The 23,634-nt window shown below is 42.4% G+C and overlaps 1 protein-coding gene across 3 annotated transcripts in view; it reads right to left on the bottom strand.

Moving 5' to 3' along the window:
- The window catches only part of SLC6A11 (solute carrier family 6 member 11), a 96,601-nt gene that overhangs the window by 35,153 nt on the left and 37,814 nt on the right, over positions 1-23,634 (bottom strand). For all 3 annotated transcript variants that reach the window (XM_085073055.1, XM_085073054.1, XM_085073056.1), the window contains one exon: positions 6,951-7,085. In XM_085073055.1, coding sequence (XP_084929181.1) covers positions 6,951-7,085 — 135 coding nt within the window. The remainder of the gene's footprint in view (positions 1-6,950; positions 7,086-23,634) is intronic.

The following is a 23,634-nucleotide window of genomic DNA, read 5'->3' as shown; positions in this document are numbered from 1 at the left end:
AGAAATCCCAGAGAAATTCCAAAATGAATTCAACAAGTCCCTCCTCACTGCCAAAACCTGCTTGTGGAGCAAGAAACTCAGGGAGGAGCCATGGGCAGAGAGAGTGAAACCATTTGTTCAGGGCTTGAAATAACACCCCAGAGCCACAGCTGGGCTCCAGAAAGCACATTTGATACAGAAAATTAACCTGGTTAAGTCACAATATTGTACTGCTGAATAAAGTACAGCTGTCTGGTGAGCCATGGAAAGGTGGGTTATGTTCACTCACACTCCCTGGCAGTTTGGAGGGAATTTAGACTGAGTATTTCCCACAAATACTTCAATTTACCCCAAAAATTTCCACCTAAATATACACCAAATTTTGCACTTAAACATACCCCAAACCTTTGCACAATATAATTTCTGGGGTGAGCAAATATTGAGCTGCTCCAGGCAGCACAGAGTCAGTTTTTGTCCCAGGAGAAGCCCCTGGATGTCTCATCCCATCCTCTTGGAATGTGAGTTCCCAAGTTCCCTGCAGAGAACAGGAAGCACCTGCCTTGGAGCAGGGAAAATGCAATGTACTCCTTGCTCCTTCAGGGTTTATTGGGGAAAAAGGGAAATCCACCCCAGCAGGGATTTCTGGCCTTGTTAAACACCTCTGCACTTCCACTGCCTTTGGGATTTGTTGGTCTTCCTTAGCCTTTAAAGCCACGTGAATAATCTGTAGAGCAAAAATCTGTAGATATTTAGAATGAAATTGTTCCTCCTCGGGAAGATATAAATTGCATTGTAGGAAAAATATTTCTAAGCTTCTCTCTGGGCTATATCCTTATTTTCCCTACAACTTCAAACCTCAGTAATTTGCAATGATGGTGCAAACAGCAGACTTGGAGAAGAATGAATTCTTTGCCCAGTTTGAATTTGGAAAGTTTGGGTAGAGGATTTCTAGAGCAGCACAAGAACCTCACCTGCAGCAGCAAGGCTTCTTCCTCTCCCTGAAAGAACAGTTTGAAATTTGGTTTTCAAGACTGCTTGTTCAAAGGTACATCTCTAAAGGGGGAGTTGTAGTTACACAGATAATAAATTAGGCTGAGGATTTCCATCCTTGCAGCCTTGGGAAGGATTCCTCTCTCTCTTGATTTAACTTGCTGCAACTCATGCCTGGTTTAGAAAATGAATACCTGGTGAAGGAAACAATCCAGAGAATGGGAAGAAACTGGGAGGAAAAAGAAGAGTAAATTCCACATCCTTGGCAGCACTGTCCAAGTGTGATAGGAGCTGGACTACTATTTTTTACCAGTTAATTTTCTTTTTTTTCAATTGCTGCCCAAACTCTTACAAAAGTCAAAAATGCTGTAAATCACTGAAGGTTTTACCGATTTATTGATACTAAAAGTCTGGTAAGATTCAGGTAGCTTGACCTGTCTCTGAAGCATTTTTCTAAGTATTATGCTTTAAAGCTCACCATGCTGAATGTATCCTGTGGAGCAGTTTCTCTTTACACTACAAGTTTCTCACTTAGGGAATCATAGACTCATAAAGTTAGAAAAGACTTCTAAGATTGCTATTTGTCAGATTAAAAAAAATAAATAGAAATCCAGAATTCTCCGGCAATTAGAGATATTTCCATTGCCCACATCTGAAAATCCCCAGGTGTGTGTTGTGAGCATCAGCAGGCTTAGATGCAGGACAGGTCTAAAATCCACAACTCAGCAACCTGGATTTTCTGAGCATGAAACCACCCAAAAATAAAACCAAAATTTCTTTTACAGCTTTATTATTTTTTTTTTTTAAAGAAAACAAAGCCCCAACATTTCTGTTTGGATGCAGCAGTTCGCTCTACTTTCAGAGGCAGAAAAAAGGAATTTCCTCTGCCTTGGAAAAAGGCTTCACTGGCCTCGAGGTGGCGATAGGATTGTGGATTCCAAGGCTGCAAATCCTCAAACGGAATCAATCAGCATTATTTCTTCCTCCTAAAGCAACTGGGAATCCCTAAACGTTGGGAATAAAAAGTTAAGGGAAGAGAAATTCCCAAATGCTTTTGCAGTTTGGATTTTCAGAGCAGGATTTAAGGAAATATCACCTCTACACCTATCCAGTATTCCCAAATGTCTCTCACATGTATTTTTATTGTAATTAGGCTAAGTGGAAAGCAATTGTTTGCAGTTTTGGTGAGCAGCATCTGTTTAAAAGTATATTGTTATTTATGTGCTAAAACAGAGTGAAATCATGTTAAGGAGGGAATAACTACCACAAGAAACTCATGCTAATACAAAATTTCAGGAGTATGTAATGAAAAACTACAGTTTACCAGGGAAAAATGTGTTTATTTTAAGTGATTTTCTAACAAAAAAAAAATTGTTTTCTCTGAAACAGATGTACTAAAATGGTCTTTTCCCTACAACCACACACGAAAGCAGCCTAAATGTCACACAGGAAAATGCAGGAAGAAGCATGTTTTGATCCAGAGGGCAATGTGAGGAAGAGAAGGATCTTTGTGGTGTAAAATCCATGCAGTGTAAGTGGGTTTTCAGGTTAAGCTGATGCTCACTGCTGTGCACTCACACTTTGGGACTTCGTTTCAAGCAGGAAGATCCAGTGGGATCCAAGCCAATCAGCCAAACCTCAGTGCCAAGGAAATTGATGGGAAAAGTCCTCCTGGAAAGCATTTCCCAGCTGGGTGGAGCAGCCACTGCAGCAAATCTCTGCACTGTCACCTAAAGGGGGATCCTCATGGCTGAGCCACCAAAGAATTGCAGAAATGTTTCTGCCATCACCAACTTTATTGCAAAAAAAACATCTGAGAAATCGAAAATCAATTCTACCTGGGATGGTTCTGAGTTTCCTGAACTTGATGTGGGATTTGGCATTGTTCCTCATGCTAACATATTTGTGAGGTTATCAGAGAAAAAGCACAACCTGCATTCTTTCCCTATCGAAATGGAATTTTTGTCAAGGTTTTGGGAAGCAGCAGCTGTTCAGAGGAAGGTGCAGTTCTGGTTGTGTTGACAGATGCTCTTGTGAATATGTTCATTAAAAAAATTCATATTTTTATAACTAAAAAAACCAGCAACTTGGCCAATTTTTAGCATACAAACATACAATAAACAAGAAAGCTTTATTCTTGTTTTCCTCCCCATTTTATCAATCCACTGTCACAGCAGGGGTTAAATTGATGTCTGTGTTTTTCCATATCCTCGTCCCTGATGTTACCTCCTGACCCATCAAACTGTTACATCTGCCAGTCCCTAACCCACTTAACCTCTTCCAGGCACAAATGGTTGCAAAATCCTCTCACAAAGCACCAAATATTTTCCCCAAAAAGGCTCAGTGAGCATCACACACAAGTACAATCACATACTGAGTGCCTTAAACCTGTCGAGGGACAACCAGAACCATATTCTGAGTCAGGCTTGCACACAAACCCCATAAAAATCCTATTAACTCAGCGAAGCACTTCTTTTGTGTGAGTTATAACTCAGGCAAGATCCCACATTTAAGCTATAAACAGCACCTGTATCTTCCAGATTAGGGCAGGGGGATCTATTTCAAGCCAATTTGAGCATGAAAACTATCAAGACCTTTTTGTTGACGAAGCGAAACACTTCTGAAGCTTAAACACATCTCCAGACTGGGACAGCTTCCACTGCTGCAGCAAGAATGATTGGTGTGAGCTCTGCACACACACAGAACAAAAGATGGCATTTTCAGCTCGAGAGGATTGGGTCTGCTGCAGAGATGGAATATGAAAATGAAATGGAGAACACAGCCTAGGAGCTGAGAGGAGCTGCAGAGGCAGATGAATAGCTGCTCACAAAGCTATAACCAACCGTGGAATGCAAATTGCACCGAGACAAAAGATGCAAAAACTTCAAACTAAAGTGAGCCTTGAAGAGAAACTGCATTTGTTTAAGCCACAGTAAACATAGCTGGCTGTGGGGTTCTAATAGCTCTCTCCTCATGCAGACCCAGCAGCCTCCCTGAAATATTATTGAAACAGGTCTGCAGCTGAAGAGGAAACCAAATTCTGCTGGTCCACATGGTTTATGCTTTGGCATTGGGGAGTAAATCCAGAGAAATGAGCAAACATGGAAACTGGAAGCACAAATCTCCAGGTTGTTCCAGCTGTGCTCCTTAAAAATAACTTTTTTTTTATTTATTTCCTTCTAGAACAATTGACAAGAGGTTTATGGAGTGGGGGGTTATCCAAATATTGGTGCCTTTGAACATTGAATTCTACAGTTCCATAAAATGGAGAATGTCTGTATATCCATCTTATTACCATTAGAAGTTGCACTAAAGCTGAACCAAAGCCATTTTACTATGTTTTGAATAAAACCAGTTGTGTCAGATTCTGGGTTTAAGCCTGAAGAGCTAAGCTTCCTCTATTTCTTGAAAAGTCACTGGAGGTTCCACCCATAATTCTGAAAGCTTTCTTCAAGTAGTGAATTAATTATTCTCAACAGCATTTGCTGGGATAACATTTTTTCAGCAGAAAATAATTCCCTAAACCCCCCGAATACCACAATTCCATTACCTGTGTTGGTGTTTGCTGTGTGTTAGAGCACATTTTGCTTCAGCTGTTCTCCCAGAAAAGGTGTTTAAAACACACCTGAAGAACAACAACCTGCCAGCTGCAGTCTCCCTGACCCTGAGGAGGAAGCTGGCTCCTTAAAGCATCCATTGGGGATTCCCAAAGGGCATTCCAGCCTCAAATAAGTGGGACAGACAGACAGACAGACAGACCCCACGTGTCTGCAGCACTCCGTGCTTCCCAAGCTGCTCCCACCAGCAACGTGGGCTTTGCAAATTGTCATGGCAACCACGTACTGCTTTACAAGTGGCACCAGGATAGTAAATAGGCACAGAAACCCTCCTTGGAGCTGGCAATCATGGCCCTTAAGCTGGCAATAATGTCCCTTAAGCTGGCGTGCCCTCCCTCAATGACAAACACAGCAAGGGTGTCAGTGGCACGTGGGAAATCCACACACAGGGCAAAATCCTGTTAAGAGCCTCTGGAAAAGCCCTGGGCAAGGGAAGGAACCTTGAGCAGCAGGACTGACCCCTGTCCATACAAACTCAGCTCTCCTGGGAGGGAAGGCTGAGGGAACTGGGATTGTTCAGCCTGGAGAGGAGAAGCTTTCGGGTGACTGAATTGTGGCATTCAGTGGCTGAAGGAGCTGCAGGAAAGATGGAGAGACCTTTTACAAGGGATGGAGGGACAGGACAAGGGGAATGGATTCAAACTGCCAGAGAGGAGGTTTGGATTGGATATTGGGAAGGAATTCCTCCCTGTGAGGGTAGTCAGACCCTGGCACAGAGAAGCTCTGGCTGCCCCTGGATCCCTGGCAGTATCCAAGGCCAGGTTGGACAGAGCTCGGAGAAGCCTGGGATGGTGGGAAGTGTCCCTGCCAGGACAGGGGTGGATGGGATGGGATGGGATGGGATGGGATGGGATGGGATGGGATGGGATGGGATGGGATGGGATGAGATGATCTGTAGGGTCCTTTCCAACCCAAACCATTCCATGGCTCCACACAGACATTGCAGGGGCACAAAGGCCAGGCTGTGGCAGCAGATCAGGACACCCCAAGCACTGTGGGGCAGGCAGGGAGCACTGCAGCTGGCAGCCCCACTGCCCAGGCTGGAACAGCAGCTCAGAGCAGGCAGAACCAACTGGTGCCACTGGTGTGTTCAAATAACACAAACCAGACATTTCCTTGTCTTGCTGAGGAGTTTGGGCACTTGGGGCTCAGCTGGAGCAGGCTGGTTGGGGATTCACTGCAGGCTGAGCCCATTGTACACTGCAGACAAATAACTGGGAGTGTGCCAGACAGTTCTGATTTTTCCTCTGTCCCAGGGCCAGCTTCTCAGGTGACCTGAGGCCACCTCTCAGCAAGGTGCCACTGGAATTCCACAGCCAGCACTTCCACAGCCCGTCCTCACTTCCCATCCATGCTGACACAGAACCATGGGAACATTGCCAAGTCCAAAAGTCCATGGTCAACTTTCCACCTAAAATTTTCAATCATTTAAATAAATCCTTTTCGTTCATTTTTTTTTCCTGTAGAAATATTATTTGTTTAAAGCAAACATTACACAAACCAGATATTTCAGATGCCTCAAGGAAATTACCTGAAGGATCACACCTATTGTCTTTTGCAACAAAAGAAATGTTTAAAGTAAGCAGAGATTTAAAAAAATCATGCTGATGCATCCTCAGTAAGCAGATTAAAAAAATTCATTTTGACAAATATTCCCAATTCCTTTCTATCTCCTTCTCAGGATCCATTTAATAATGTAATAGCCTCAGGAATAACACTGTATAATGTGTGTTCCAGTGCCAAAGCAGATAAGAAAAATGCTGTCTGCAACCTGTCAGGCTCTATAGAGATTGTGTCATTTTCTCCCTTCAATATCACACAAATGATGTACAATAACTGGTTTAATATACTCATCTGTCACTGGAAAAGAAAAAAAATTCAACTTAATCCATTATTTCCATGTTCAGGTCTACTCTGGAAACAACAAAACAGGTGAGGTTCCTGGTCTGAGCACTTCATTCCTCCTTGGTTGCATTTTTTACTCTAAAGACAGCAATCATCTGAATGAACAATTCATCTATTACTTCTCCCTGAGATTCAGATTTGGAATGAGCAAAGAACCATAAAGTGGCTAAATCCCAGTTAAATTTCTTCCTATCAAACTGGTCGCAATGCTCTTTATCCCTCAGTGGCAGAAGCACCAACTGCAACTGGTTCTGAAAATTCCAATTTCTCAATCAATCAAGGCACTTTTCAATTAAAAACATAATACGTTCCAACCCAGAGGATGGCTTTAAAGCCCTATCCCAAGTTCCAAATATCCAATGAGGAACATTTCTCCAGCAATCACCTGTATTCAGACTTCAAAATCAAGAAACTCTTGCTGGGCAGTGAAGCAAATAAATTTGCAGCTCACGGTCCTACCTGTGGGTCAGAGAGGCGGGAAATGTCGGGATAAAGGTAGAATTTGATCCCTTCAGAAGCTCCAGGTAACGTCACCCCCCGGATGAGGAGGATCATCAGCATGATGTAGGGGAAGGTGGCTGTCACATAAACAACCTGCAGGGAGAAACCAACGTTAGAAAAATATTGTCTTCCAGCTGCAGCAAAACCACCTTCTTATTTCCAGAAGTGCTTTGGATGCTTTTGTTCATGCAGGTGACTTTTGTGCTCCAACCATATTTCCTTCTAAAGCCTTCAGGTTTTGTAGGAGAGATCAGCACTTTTTTATAGACATTGGGAAGTTCTCTTTAAAGATGTTATTTCCAAACACAGGCACAGGGAATGACTCATGATAACAAATAATTAATTCTCTGTATTCCAACAATATAGGCGATGGATTCTCAGTCACCCCATAATTACTAAACTGATTTCTCTTCAGACTGTTTTGCCTGTGTGTCTCAGGAATAAACATTTCATCAAGCCCAGAGGTTAAATTCTATCTGTATCTCCTTGGGATTTGATAGAGAACACTTATCACACAAAGACCCTTCAGGCAAAATTTCTGAGGTGTGATTTCTGTTTTCACATACATGTCCACACTTATATATTGTTTTTTCCAGAAATCAGTTTGTTCTCAGCATGGGGAGCAATAGGAAATCTGCAAGAAGCCAAGTTTTCCAAAGGAAAAATTGAGCAGAATTGGTCCTGCTTTCCAATCCCAAACCTGAGAGCAGCAGTGGCTATTCAAATTCATAGAAGGACCAAGTGATAAATTCCATGGCACTATCACTATTTTGTTCACATGATGACCACCTGAAACTGAGCTCTCCATCATTCCCTGGGATCACTTCCACCTGTGCAGAGTAGGTTTGACCATCCTAACAGGAGGTGCTACTCTTACACCTGCCTTGCACCACTCCAAATAATTAGGCTGCAAGAATGGTGACAAACACAACTTGTACAGCCTTGAAAAAATCTGCATTTTAAACTCAGAAATCCAGTATCTGTCTCCTATGTAAATGAAAGGGATATGTCAAAGAATGGACCTATGAATAGATTTTGCAACATGTTTTTGTAATTAATGAACTGAAATTTGATTCTCAGACTAAGTATTTAACCACAAAGAATAAATTATCTCAGGTGCCTCATCAGGTACACTTGGAAATGGAAGAATTTGAATCTCCCAGGAAATGGATATCACCACTCTATTCCTATGGGTCCCAAGTTCCTGAGCTGATGAATTCATAGCTCAATACAATGCAAAATGGGAAGTTTTACCCCAGTGTTTACATTTATTGACTATTAGTGGCAATACCAACTGCTATGACTGGCTGAGTTCAAACAGACCTGGTCTCTCCACATTTAGGTTCCAAATAAAAAAGGATCAGCAGCTGATGAGAACTAAAAAAGAAACACATGGGGTGGACACAGTCCTGCTCTGAGCCTTAAATTATGTGGAGGGGATGGAGCAGCCAGCTAATGGTTTTCATTTATTTGGTTCTTTGCCAGCTGTTTTCCCCTCCTTGTTTGAAATCAATAATTGCATTTAATAGAGGGCAGTCAGCAGGCATATCCATCTGATGGCACTGAAGACCTTGCACCCAAATATCTGTGTGGAAATAATATTTCCTTCATTCCCTGCACTGGTGTGCAGCACATCCACTGCTTCCTGCTCATCCCATTGCTGCCTTGGGGTGTTTCACCTGAGCAAACACTGCAGTCTGCAGAGGCAGATCCCTTCCCAGGCTGTGTTGGGAGAATTCTCTCACTGAATTCCATCAAGGAAAAGCCCAACCACTCATCTCTGCAGGCAGGAGAGGCCAGGTGAAGGGAGCTGTGCAGTGCCACAGCAGCAAGCAGGGAAAGCTCAACCTCTGACAAACCTTTTGGCTATCAGGGCAGCTGTGCCTCAGCTTTAGAGGAATGAGGGCTCTCCTGCTCTCTGTTTGCCATGCAGAAAGGGGATATGAATAGAGCACCATTGGCTCAGTGCTTCTGGCAATAAATACCAATGCAGATCTCCAGAACCACAATGGAAGGGAGCAGGTTGGGAAAGATGGGGAGATCCCTCAGTGCTGACAGTTTAGTGGTGTTGGTGCTCCCACAGCTCCTGGGGCTGCAGAGCTCCAGCTCACAGGTGAGTTCACTGGGTTTGTTGGGAGAAAAACATCAGTTACCGTTCTCTCCCCCTTCCCAAGAGCTCCTGAGGTGAGGCAGGATGGGGAATTTAGGAATCAGTGCCATTATTAGCATCATCATCACATCTGTCGGGCATTAAAAGTTTCCCAAATTGTTTTCTTTTCTTTCAACGCATGGAACCTCTCTGAATATCAATGTGAACACAACTGTTTCTAATTACCCTGCATCCTGTTTTAATTGACTTTAATTGCTTGGTATGTTAATTTGCATCCCAATGCTCAAAATGCTTTTTTTAAACCCTTGTCAGAGCAATGCCAATGTTTAAGCAGTTGGAAACAAAATAAAAATTTCTGGCAGATGAGTTTTTGTACCAAGTTCTCCTCTGACAATGTGGTTGAAAGAAAAATTTACAAAGATATTTAGACATACAAGTAGGTGGAAATGCACCCAACAACTCTGCCATACTTGGGTACTAAACTGAAAGTACATTGGAAACAAAAATCCTGAAAATGGATATTTTATTGACTGCCATGAGCTTTAAGTATTGAAGAATAGGAAATAAGTTGAGTACCAAGTACTGGAAATTTAAATACCAAAACCTTGAGGAGACTTCGATGTCACTCCAGGTGACAACACCAGCAAGCTGCCATGTTCCAGCTCGTTTGCACTATAATGAACCGACTGCGTTTTATAAATGGCATAAAATGTCTCTGGATGCTTCAGAAAATTCCTGGCTTGCACATCCCTGTCCGCTAAAATCATCTGTTGCTCCATTGGGCTGTAAACACAAGGAGTATCAATGCAGGAATTGCCAGAGATTTGCCAGGACTCTGTATTAAAGAAGTTATGGGAAATCAGTCCTGTCCCCTGCTCATCCTTAGTTTTCACTGAGTGTTTTCAGCCTGAGGTCATTTAATTTATTTCTTTATTACTCATTTATTTGAAAACATGCCCATGCAGAGAGAACTAGAGTGAAGCCCTCAACCATGCCCACTCTGCACTGCACTCTTGTGGGAAAAAGCTGTTCAGGAGCCAAAGTTCCACTGAGTGATGGGAGAGGGGAAAGAGTAATTTTCATCCTGCTTTGCAGAGTCGATGTATATTGGCATAAATATAGAAATGTAATTATTGTACCTCTGTCTGGCAGCTCTGCTGTCTGAGTAGAAACACCCAGGAAACACCAAACTGGGCAGGATTGCCATTAGAATTTTAACTGTCCTACAGTCAGCCCAGACCTCACCTCACTAATATTTGCCAATTTCATAAATTCTGACTTCCTAGATGGTACCAGCAAATATTAACACTATAAAATATTTTCTTTTTCTACTGCCATGGTATAGAGGGAAATATTCCATGCAGCATTGTTTGGAAAAAAGGCTTTTGCTCATCTGACTCTACACCTTCTACAGAGCTACAAGTGACAACTGAAAGGAGATCTTTTCCACATTGATTTGATTTACAAGAAAAATGGTATAAAACAGTATAAAGGAATGACAGCTGATTCACAGGGTTCTAAAAAGCATCTCAAAAGGGGGGAAAAACATTCGAGGTCTACCTACATTTTAATGCTAAAATGTCATGTGGAGAGAAAGAAATTAAAGCAAAAACTCAACAGAATACCAGGTCAGTGGATTTGTATGACTGGGACGAGGGGAGGGGGATAGAATCAGCAAAATATCTGATTTTTCTATTTGCTCTGTGTGTTTTATAAATTTATTCAACATCATCTTCTGTTTGTCATCTTTGTTTATCCGCAGAGGGATTCTTGCTCCAGAATCAATCTAGTAAACCACCTTAACCACATTGCCTACAAACTGCAGAATTCCTCCTAAGTGACTCCTGAATCCTGTGTGAGTGCAGACAGCTTCACTCTGAGCAGGAATAAATTCAAAACCCAACAGCAACGAAAATCTAATGAGATGTGAGAACTGAGTATCAAAGAGGAAAAATTCCTTGGGAATGAAAATTCAATGAGATGAGCCAGAAGAGAGGGGCCAGGAGAGGACACTCAGTGAAGGGCTGCAAGAGCCGAAGGGATCACAGGAAGCAAAAGGTTCCACATGAAATAATAACTGCAGAAAGGAATCAGCACTTCCAGCACCACATCCCACTGAGGTCATTGCCTGGGACACAGAAAAGGCTCTACCTGGCAGAGCTGTGCAAGTCCCAGTTTTTTTCCACATGGTGGTGAAGGCAATAAAGAAATGAAAGTCTGAGGCACACTGAAATGGTTTTCTTCCCAATGAAATGAAAACTTCACTCCAAAACTCATTGAGTCAATTAAAAAAAAACAAACCCAAAACATTCTGTTTCATTTTGGTCTGGCATTCTTTTTGCTGAATGGGTGGAAGGGAGATCTCTCTTGAATGAAAAATGCTTTAACAAGCCAAAATCATTATTCAGAAGCTTTAATCCTATTTTAAAAATGGGGGGGGATGGTTTTCCTTTTTTTTTTTTTTAAGCAAAAATTATTCTTTATGTTGGGTCTGACTTTGTGCATCTTTCAGCACTTCCCAAATTCTATTTCAAATGCTCTGTGTTCAAAAAACTGCCTACCTGTAGCCAAAAGTCCCCAAAAAAGGGAAGAACAGTGTGGTGGAGGGCTGAGTCAAAAGTGCTCTCTTAGAACCCCAAGAGTATAGCTAAAATTGGGAAACAATGAAATATACCCAAGGCAGACAATATCCATGCCCTGCTGCAGCTCATTTTCCCAGCTGAATTCAGTGAACTACTCTCTGAGATGATGAGCTGCTTCTCCCCATAAATATTCCTTAAGCAGCATCAAGTTTTCTAAATGTGTGTTAGTAGAAATTATTTCCCAGCTAATTCCAGCAGCTGGGTTTGTTTCCAGATTGCCCAGGACCATTAAAATCGAGATCTGTCTTCTTTCTGCTAAAATTGCTCTTCAGGCTTGGTGGTGCTATGATGAAGTCTCCAGACCTCCTATTCAATAAAAAAAAATAAGTGTACTGTCTAGAGCTGATGTAAAGATTGACTTCCTTGTATTTGGGTAAAAACTCTCTAATTAACAGATCCTGCCCCCAAAAAATCATTTGTAAGACTACCAGGAACAAAATATGCAGACAAATTAAAAAAACCCAATCGTGGAGACCAGAACACACCAAAGTGCCCACATTAAATGTAGCAACAGTGAATTTTATCCCATTATTGCAATCAATTATGTGAGCACCTGCATTTAAGCACTAAATAATGGCTGATGGAGAGAACCAGATGAATTCTTGATACATGCCCAGCTTAATAATGACTAAAGCAGTGACAAATAATGTGCCAACAGTGCCTAAAAAAGGGGGGAGTGGTCATAATAGTGGGCTGGACCCTGGAATAATGCCTTTAAGTCACAGTTCCTTAAATTTCAAATATTCAATACAGCCTGAATAGATCAAATTCCTAATCAAATCTACACAGTGCATAGACACAGGTTTTGGTGACTGCTCTGAAGTGTTTTTAAAGGTTCACAAGTGAATCCACACTAAACAAGGACACTAAACTAAGAACCAAGAGACTCTTGGAAATGTTTCAATAATGTTACTACATTTTTGCTGTCAATAAATGCCACAAAGGAAACATTTCTCTGTTTCATAGATAAATATCTATAGTAAATACAACCCAGAGAAATCTCAGGATCTCAGTGCCTCCTCCCAGTGCTTCCTCAGTCTCCAGAATTCTATTTCCCACACTAAACACTAATCCCACACTCACCAACTGTTCTCAGAGGAGCTATGTTGATGACAAAAGTGGAGATGCAACTATTCCCAACACCAACATGCCCGAGCCTGTGCTCTCCATTTGTTGCAAAGTGTGTTCCTCACATGCTGAATATGCTGCTAGCACGCTGCTAATGCACAAATTCCGAGAGTTGCAAACACAGCGTGCCCAAAATAACTTGGGGAAGGTCTGGGGTGGAATTCTCAGCTGCAGGAAGGTGCAGAGGACCTCTAGCAAAACGAGCACTACCATTTGGCAAGCAGGCACAGCTCTCCCAGTTTCATATAACAGCAGCATCCTGATGCTAAAATCGTGGTTTTCTGGCACCTGGAATGTGTTTGTTGGAGGTTGTTGTTTCTTTAAAAGCGGTGGATGGTTTGGGTTTGGAACGTGTTTGTTGGAGGTTGTTTTTTGTTTATAAGCAGTGGATGGTTTGGGTTTGGGGAGGTTTTCACCCAGAAAAGACTATTGATTGAAGTTTGTTGTTTTATCTCTACCATAAATGGGCCAACCGGTGAAATAATGGCATCTATGAGTAGAATGTGATTTTTATTGTGACATTCAAGTGGACAGAGAGGAAGAGCTGCCCTCTGGTTGTGGGCAGGGGGAGGAGGAGCCCAGGGAGGTGGGGAGGAAACAAACTTCAGCATCTTGGCTGAGCTCATGGCTGCAAGCCAAGTGTTTGTGCAGAGCCCCCAAGGAGGGAATTTGCAGAGCCACAAATATCTCAGAATTACAGACTGCTATTTAATCAAGTAAAAGTCAACTTTAAAAATCAATCAGGAAGATTTTGAAATATAAATTAGGACTAATTAATCAACTGAGCGTTGGGGGGTTTTTTTCCATTTGGTAAAGGTCTTTAAAATGTTCAAGCTTTTATAAGACAAAGGTGATCCTTTCCAGAACCTTCCAGGATTTTCAGACCTCTCAATTCTACCTACATTGTCTTCATGCACAATTAGCCAAATACTGATATTAATTAGATATACACAGATGCCTGCATTTTGCTTTAAAAATATTCATATGGGATGACTATTCCTCATGACAGCCCCATTTCTGTGCACATAATTTCCAGTGGGTCAGAATTATCCCACAGCAGCATCTGAATTTCCAGTGGTATAACTGATTTTACACACATTTTAAACTGATTTTACAGGCAGAAATGGGGCCTGAAAAGGCACTGAATAAATTGGAATTTTTAGTTGTAGACAAACCTTCCAGCTCTCACTCCTTAGAGTCTGAGAGATCCTAAAAATGTTTAACCTGTGAAGCAGATGGAGATGCAAGAGTCACCACAGGGCAGGAGGGGATTTTTCCTGTCACTCCAAAATGTGTAAGAACTTAAATGTGCAGTGGAATGAACTCAACATTTTTGGCCAACTTGCTCTCCTGATCCAGGGGACAGGAAGGCTTTGGTTGGCCTCTGACTCCTCCTGGAGAACATGAATCCAGGTTTTGTGTTGTCCTCATGGAATGATCAGATTCCCTTAAATGGTTAGTTTCCCTGAATCAACATCTCCCAGTAAAATAAGGATTTATCAGAGCATTCCTTATCACCACCAGCTTAGGTTCCTTTCTAGTCCTCCTTGATTTTCCTCACTTGCCTTTAAAAAACCCTCAGACAAGCAAAAATAAAATCATAACAGGCTCTCAAATGAACACCAGCACTGAGGGGACGAAAGCCTGCTGGATGAAGTCTGGGAAGTGAATACAAGGCTATCACCCAAAAAGATTATAGAGGAGGTTTCCCCACCAGGTAAACCTCCAAAAAAGGTGGCCAAAAAAGGAAGAAGGAGCTAGTCAGGAAAGGTGAATGTGTCAGCCAGACTCTGCTATGCCCATGCAGTTATTGACTGGCCAGGAGGAAAGGAGAGAATTAGGAAGTGTAGCCAGCATTTAAGAAGTCACCAAATTAATGCATAGTATTGAAAATAAGTGCAAATATTAAAAATACAAAACATCAATACAACGGGAATAAGGATTTTCCCTAGAGTTTTGCACCAAAACTAGTCATGTGTGAGACTTTCTTTGAAAAGTACTGCATCAATCCTCCAAGCACTCCAACAGGTTTGGCCATCTCTAAATCTATAAATCACTTCTGCTGTTTTCTGGGTACCACGGCATTATTTAATCTTGTGCAGGAAATGCTGGGCAAAAAGTGGCTTGTAAACTGGCAGGCAAAGACATCCCTATAGAACAGCCCCAGCTCTTCTTCCTTTTGGTGATTTTAGTAATCATGAAACCAAAGGGAACTGTCAGAGCTCACCAGGGGCTGCAGCTTCCTCGGGAGGGGCAGGGAAGGAGCAGCTCTGGGACAGGGAGAGAACCCAAGGGAATGGCTGGAGCTGTGCCAGGGAGGGTCAGGGTGAATATCAGGAAAATGTTCTTCCCCCAGAGGGTGCTGGCACTGCCCAGGCTCCCCAGGAATGGGCACAGCCTGAGCTCCAGGAGGCTTTGGACAGCACTGCCAGGGATGCACAGGGTGGGATGGCTGGGGTGTCTGTGCAGGGACAGGAGCTGGACTGATGATCCTAGTGGGTCCCTTCCCACCCAGGATATTCCATGATTCCATGAATTGCCTCCTCCCATCCAACCAGAACCATTCAGTGATTCCATTGGGAAGCTCAGGAGTGTTGTAGGATAATAAAGAGCTCATCATTTCAGTGGCAAAAGGCGTGTGTTTGTGTGGCCCAGGATGGCAGCCCAATTCCTGTCACCCACTGAGGAACATGAGCTCTTATCACCATGGTGACAGCTGAGCCATGGATTCACCATGAAGCATTTGCAATACTACTTGTGCATTAAGGATAATAACAAAAGCACAACAAATAGCCTTACCACCCAAACTAACAAGCATCCTTATCACCCCGACCCTAATTCTCCACATTTCCCTTCCCTGTGGCTTCTCCATCTCTCATAATGCAGTTAGTCACACCTTGATTGAGGGTTTATTGCTCTGTGGCTTCCCCTCTAAGCAGCCTCTAAATGTAGCTGCTAAATCACCTCAAGGCTGACTTGTAGGACAGCAATCTGGCACTGTTGCAATTAATTTGTGGGTTTGAGCAGCTTTTCAGCCTGGGAAGAAAAGGTGACGTGATGCACAGAAAAATGAGAGGGATCACACGATAGGAACCTCAGGCTGGAAGACAGGGTGACTTGAGAGTGTGTAAGTGCCACAGATTGCTTTTTCTCTCTCAGGGAAATGCTTTGATCTCCCAGCTCTCCCTTCATCCCTGCAGCTCAGCAGAGATCCCTGAGGGGCTCTGAGGATGTGAAGACACTCCATGGGGAGCTGAACCTCTCACTGTGCTCATCCCACACTGAGACTCCAACCTCAGCAAGGCACTCCAGGAACAAGGGACACACAAACCGAACCACAAAACCCCTCACTGACCTCAACCACCCCAGTTATCCCTCATGGCAATCAATATCTTTTATACCCACAGGAAAAAACTCCAAAATTTTTATTACAGTTAATTAAGGGCAGAGTCTTACACTTTCCAAAACACAGCTATCTACTGTGACTCAATCAAGCTTACACAGGATGTTTTGAGTTTCTTCCTTTCTTTTCCGAACCACGCAGGTTTTTTCCAGCAGCAGGAGTGAATAGCAGGTGCCCAGCAGCCAACTCACTCCTGGGGATGTGTTTTAGTTACCAGCACAGCACCAGCAGTTGCCTGGAGCTGCCTTTGTTGCTCGTGTGGCAATTTATTTCATTAAGCTTTGCCACTCTCGGCAGTGAGTTTGGATCTGAGCCACGGGAGCTGACACTGGGGTGGGAGACAGAATTCCAGTTTGTAAATCTCACAAGAACAGCCTTGTAAACAAAGCTTGTACTACAAAGACATCTTCACGTTGTAGATAAAGCCAGAAATGTGGGCTTTGCTGGCTGCAGAGAGCAGAGACTGCCTTCCCACTGGCAGGAATTTGATTTCATATAACCATGGCACAGGGTGCCATGGGGATGGATATCCAAAACTGCTTCCAAACTGCAAGGAATGAGCCAATCTTGAAGCTGTAGCTGAGGCCAAACTACCTGTGTGAGAATAGGGGATTGTAGCTATTCTACTTCACGTGAAGAAATACAAAATTGGAGCAGCATTAGGAAAGTCAGAGCTGCAAATATTTGTGTATCTGAGTTGAGGGATCACCCTGTGTGTTCTTGCAGAAGAAAAGGTGCAAATAATATTCCAAATACCCAAACCAAGAATCAACAAAATCAATATTCATTGCACTTTCTGTGCAGGACATGGCAACCACACAGATTTGGGGAAACCCAAAGTTATAAATCCAAGCCAGAAGCAGTGCCATGCATCTGAAGGAGGAATATTTTAGCAGTGCCAAGCACCTGAAGGAAGAATATTTCAGCCCTGATTCATGCATCAACAGTGATAATAAACAGGACAGGTTATATTTTAGCTCCTGTTCTGCTGCAGGGCATCATTCACTGATTACAGGGTGAGGGGGAAGAGAACTGGAAGGGAAGGGCAGGTTCTGGGAAAGGAGAAATGAACCATCAAGAGATCATATCGGAATAAATGACTGGAACTATCACATGTCTAAAGTCTCTTTATTGGGTCAGTGTCTCTTTGATAATGGGCTAAAAGTTCCTGGGAGCCTCAATGGCAAAACCAGGGTTTCTGTGCTCCCTTTGGCCAACCAGTGCAGTTTTCCTACAGAGATGCCCCATGGAAATCTCTGCCTTTGGGCTTTCCCTCTAGTTTTGCTGCACATTTCACTGCAAATATAAAAGCTGACCTTCCACCCTCTGCTCCTCCCCATCCCTTCTGCTTTTTCATGCTTTAAGCTCACAGACCAGGAGATTTCTCTTCCCAAAACCTCTCACACCTGCATGTGCCCTGAGCTGCCCCTCAGTGCACTTTTCACTCCCTTCAGCTGTGGATCAGGGCTCAGATCCACCCGAAATATTCATGTCAAAGTGACTTTCCCCTGCTAAGGTGCAGCTGGCAAGGACTGAAATCATGAAGATACAATTTTGATTGAAGTCTACTATCTGATACTTTCCCCAGCTGTCAAACAGAAGGTAAGGAAAACCACGGCGAAGCACAAAAATCTATTTTTTAACAAACCCGAGGTGTCCTTAAATGCTCAGAGCACAGGAGAGTGGAAAAAAAAAAATAGTTTTGAAACCTCCCACAGAGGAGGCGGAGAGCAGGAACTCTGCATGCATCTCATGAATGTTCTACTTTCCCCTTTGAATACAGAGATCTGCCTTGGACAGAGTGCTAAAGCCTCACCATGAAGGGCCATTCTTTGCTGTTACTTGAGGCTAAAACAAAAGACACTTCAGGAGATACAATCGTTGCTGCCTAGTTCCTTTTCCTGGGCTCCTACAATGGGCCCTAGTTCTTTTTTTTTTCTCCTTCCACACATCTTTCTCTTATTTTTTTGTTTCTGTCCTTTTACTCCTTCCTTCTGCCTCATTGAATCCATTAAGGCCTTTATATAGCCTGCTATTGAGAAATAAATTTTCTTTGGGGCTGCTGACTGAGTCTTAGCTGCTGGCAAGCAAGGCTTAACTCCTGAGGGGAGGGCAGGGAAAATGATGGGTAAAAGGTATGAAAATCCCATCTCTGGATCTGGGACCTTCAAGCACCCTGAATACCTTGCAGTGTCTTGGCTGCTCAAGGAAAAGGAATTACCTAATCCTAGAAATTCTCCCACTTCTCTCGTGCATTAATATTGATGCACTGAGTTCTCTTTCTGCTTGGATTTTCCAGCAGATCAATATATTCTCTTATTTCCCTTGGTTTACACCATATGCCAGGGATTTGTGCACAGCTGGGAATCTGACCTCAAGGGAGGCACTGCTATCAGAGAGATGTAAAATTGGCCTTCAATTAACACAAAATGAGCCCCAGTCAGAAACAGAAGCACTGCTCAGCTCTGCCCATAGTGTGGTAGATTGTTTTAAAGCCATTAAAGCCAGATTCAAATCAAGAGCACTGCAGCTTACCCCAGAACCAGGACAAAAAAAACCTTGGAACGAAAGGAGGAAACCTTCAAATTGCAAAATTTTGAGAACAATCAAAATATAAATAAATAGGAGCTGGGGGAAAGGAGGGTGTGCAAAAATAATTTACTATGAGTGTGCCAGGACAATGAGCTTTTATTGGGGATGTAGAGTGGTTGAAACATCCCTAAAGCATCCCACGCTCCCCTGCAAATGCAGGTGGAGGAGGGAGCAGAACTGTAAAAACAGAGCTAAGGGGCAATGTGTGCAGTTCAGCAGGGAGAGGTGACACCAACTCAGCCAGCCAGAGCCTCAGAGCTCCCATTTTGCATTTCAAATTGTTCACAAAAACTCTGGGGATTTTCCTCAACAGAAAAATTAAAAACAAATTTTAACCAAGAGTTAATTCCGGTTGCAGCCATTTGGGTTTTTCTTCTAGTAGTGCACCATGCAGAGTTTGATTTGTTGGAATAAACTCCCAACAGCTCAGGTGTCTCTTTTGTGTTGAATTATTCAGTCTTATCAGAACTGCAGCCTGGGACAAGTGGTCCTCATAAGCACCATGAAGTGAAAAAACCCTTTATTTACACCTTGTTAAAATGTAGGTGTGAATTAGGTATATTTTAGTCCATTTCATTGGCCACCTCATTTATTCCTTATAAATGGTCCAGTTTTCACTGACTGTTTCCTGTTCACAGATTAACAATAATGTCCAAACCCCTCATCAGGACATTTTTCTGTTATTGTTAATGGGATTCTGTGTCAAGATGTCCCAGGCAAACAGGCTGTACCTGTTCCCTTTCATCTGTGGTTTTTTGATAGATATAATTAATGCAGACTTTCCAAAATTTCCTGACACCTCACTGGCCCTCACTGCATTGAGCTCAGCAAATCCAAGTGATCAGTGGCAGTAATTAATGAGTGAGGAGCAGTGCAGCACTGCAAAGGACAGCAGCCGTGCACTTATAAAATTCATGTCAGAGAATCACACAATCATTACAGTTGGAATAAACCTGCAAGGTCATCGAGTCCAACCCTTCACCCAGCACTGCCAAGGCCACCACTGTCCCCAAGTGCCACATCCATGTGGTTTTGGAGCATTTCCAGGCATGGTGATGAAAGCACTGCCCTGGGCAGCCTGTTCCAATGCCTGATCACTTCTTCAGGGGAGAAATTTTTCCTAATATCTAATATAAACCTCTCCTGCTGCAACTTTAGGCCATTCCCTCTCATCCTGTCCCTTGTTCCAGGTACTTTTAGAGAGCAATAAGGTCCCCTGAACCTCCTTTTCTCCAGGCTGAACATCCCCAGTTCCCTCGTGAAGTTCACCTTAAACCCCTCATATTGATCACAGCTTAAAATGCACTATGCATCCTTTACAGGACTCTTGTCTGAGTATTGCATTTAAAGGTTAAATAAAACAGTCAAACCAGGAAAAATCTGGGAGTCTGAATGGAGTCTAACCAATTTTGTGAAATGTAACCTGTAGAATCATATGGAGAAGATTACGTATTTGGGCAATAGGCACAATCACAGGAAAAAGAAAAAATTCAATAGCATTATAGTAAAACAAGAAATGATGCCCTCACTTGTACATATTCTACCCAAATCCTGCTTCCCTGTGGTAGCTACAGCAGCAGAGCTGCACCTCTGGGAAAAGAAAGTTCTCTGCCTTGCTCTGGAGTTTGTAACTTTTCCAGTGGTGTCGTGGTAGAAAGGGAAATACTTAAATGAATAATGCAGGTGACAAGGAAAGTATCAGAGCCCCTCATCCTTTTATGTTTATGTCCAACAACTACACCACCAAGAAAGCTTGCAAGGCCATTTCTAAAGGTTTACAATGATGAGCTGCAAACTGAACAGAACCCTTTGTAGAGATGCCGTGGATATCCAGTGATAAATTAGGGGAAAAGACATAAAGGAGATGCTGTGCAATCATGGATCTGTTATTTTAGATTTTGACTCACGGGATTATTTAATCAAGCACCCTAGGCACTCATGTTTATGTACAGAGAGGAGCTACATCGATGCTTTTTCTCGTGTAGCACAGCAAAACCTCCCAGCAGAGCTCACTGGGCTGTGGTTAACACAGCATCTCCGGAGTGAAAAGAGTAAGAAGTGACAGACAGAGCCTTTTTAATGTCAAACACTTGATGAAAGTCTGCAAGACGTGTAAAAAGTTGACCATGATGTGAAAAACCAAGCAGATTTGTTCTAGAGCAACATCCACAGCTTGTAGCTGGAACATCCCAGCCTCACCTCTGGGTCCACAACACTCCTGCTCCCACCTCTCCCCATCACCCTCTGGACTCATCAGGCAGCTTTAAATTATATCAAGTGCAGAGGCAGCTTGAAGTGAACACATTCTAACACCAGCATGAGGCTGAACTTCGGGGAACTGAGAGCAAAGAGAAGGGAAGGATCAAAATATTCAGAAGTCAGAATCAGCTAGAATAATATTCAGTGATTATGGTATGTAGATTAGTTCCAGCAAAAGTTGAAGAATGGATTCCCGTGAGTTTTTTCTCTCTTGCAGCTGGTTCTGCACAATGAGAAGGATTTCTCATCACTTATTAACCAGTAACTAGTGGAGAAGTAAAAATCACTGTGCAAGAAGTATTTGAGTTTTGCTCTGGCAAAAGAATATTTTCATGGTATTAACAAGAACCCATTCAAAAAGACCCAAAAGATATGAGAGTTTGTCTCAGTGTTCATACAATCAGTGTGATATTCTAATACTCAATAAAATCCTGGAGGCACAAAACAAAGTTCTTTTACCACTTCACATCAGAAAATGCTGGCTTGGTGTTGAGTCAGAAAATGACAAAATCTCATCTACAGTTTGACAACAGCCATTAATGTGCTGTGGGTGGGGGAAATGTTCTAATAGCAATAAATTGGAAATGATAGCAAGACTGTGGGGTTTTTTTTAATTCTTTTGATTTAACTCTTCCTCATCTACAGCACAGAAAGCTGAAGCACATCAGTGCTGATTAGCTCTCATTCCCACTCAAGATGTCCAGGCAGGAAAGCTGCATTATTTTTTCCTTGAGTCTATTAATTAACTTATTAATATAGAAGTCTATTCAAATCAGTTTGTGTGCATCAATAATTGGAGATGCTCAAACCCATGCTCTGTAGTGACACAGATGATATAAAAATGGGCTTTGATCTGGCCTGGATAACAGAAATATACCAAGGTAACAAAAAAATAATTAACAAAATGAAATATTACAATGAACCCACATGGAGTAAATAATTGATTAATGACTCATACCATGAGGGAAATTAGGCAGTGGAAGAGGTTTTCCCAAGGCATGGGAAATCTCTGTCCTTGGAGAGTTCTAAGATGCAGCCAGACAGCAAGACTGGCTGTGGAGTGTTGAACCTCCTCTAACCAAGAGCTCAGACCAGAGAAATTCCAAGATACCTCCCAACCTGCACAATTTCATACATCCAAGTCCCTGCCTGGGTTTCAGTCTGGGGATATCAGCATCAGACAGGGATGTGTTGATGCATCCCAAAAGGAAGAAAGAGCAGGAAAGAAAACTCCAAATTCTTTCCCAAAACTTTGAGTCCAGCAGGCTCCTCCCTTCCAAAGGAATTGGGCAGAAGTTGCTGTAAGTGAGACATGACCCTGAGCTCAGGGGAATGAGCTGTCTGCAAAAACTCCCATGAAAATAAAAAGGAAAAAGGAAACTATGGGGGTTGCTTCCTTCAGCAAGCGAATTAGGAAAAATTGATCAGCGAATTCTGGCGTTGCTCTCTCAAAGTCTAAAGCACAAGAGCATTCAGTTAAATTAATAACTGGATAATCAAGATCCATAAAGGAATAGGTTTCCTCGTACCTGAACATTTCATTAATGAAATATGAAGATCAAAAAATTAGGAAGACTCAGCAACTCTGTACATTATAGAAAAACTCAGAATTGTCATAACCAGCAGTCAAAAGTATTTTGGAAAAAACAGATACTAAATCAAGCCTAATGATTAGAGACTGGAATGATATTTAAATGTTTAAAAAACTGTCTTCAGTCTTTTAGACAGTTCTTGCCTCATGTCTGGAAGCATTGAGAACACTTGAGCTACTGAGAACACTTCTCCATGAGATGGAGATCAGACATCATCAAGCTCAGCAAGTTGCAAAATGCACATCACTTTATGGCAACATTGCATTGGCATATTTTTCTCCCTCTTTAATTTGAGTTTCCCATTGAAAGATCCTGCATTTGGCATATATGCCACATTTAAAATGTGAAAGCTGGCACACAAATATCCTCAGGTTTAGGATTGGATAATGAAGGGCAAGGAAAGCTTGAATAATTAAGGACAAGAACCTCTGAAAAGGCACAAATGTATTTCACCTGAAAGCTGCCAGAATCACCTGATTTATTCTGCTATTTCACTTCTGTTGGAATGGAAAATGGAAATACTTTGTGGGAAAGTGATGAATTTCAAGAACAGTAATGGAAAAGTTTGGAACATCCTGTTAACAGTGTAATAAGCACTTCCTCTGGAGTTAAACTTTATGTTAGTCTTAATATATTTAATACCTTAAAATATTAAATACTCATGATCTGTGGTAGTGCTGGTTGGAGAATGATGGAGTATTTTATAACAGCTTTTAAGGCTTGGAGTCTTTTCCCACCATGCATTAGAATGCAGAGTGAAAAAAGAGGAAAAAGGTAAACCAACCTCCTGAATATTTCACAAAGCACAAATGTGTGCAGATGAAGTCTCTCCCCACCTTCTCCCTTTTACCTGTTTCCCCTGTCCTCTTTCTCTCTACAGTTCTGTCCCACAGACACCTCCCTTTGAAAAAAGTCC

Source organism: Lichenostomus cassidix, chromosome 12 (assembly GCF_008360975.1).
Source record: "Lichenostomus cassidix isolate B80296 chromosome 12, HeHo_3.0, whole genome shotgun sequence".
Taxonomy (NCBI): Eukaryota; Metazoa; Chordata; class Aves; order Passeriformes; family Meliphagidae; genus Lichenostomus; species Lichenostomus cassidix.
The sequence above is the reverse complement of the archived record's forward strand: the minus strand, read 5'-3'. Positions and strand labels throughout refer to the sequence as shown.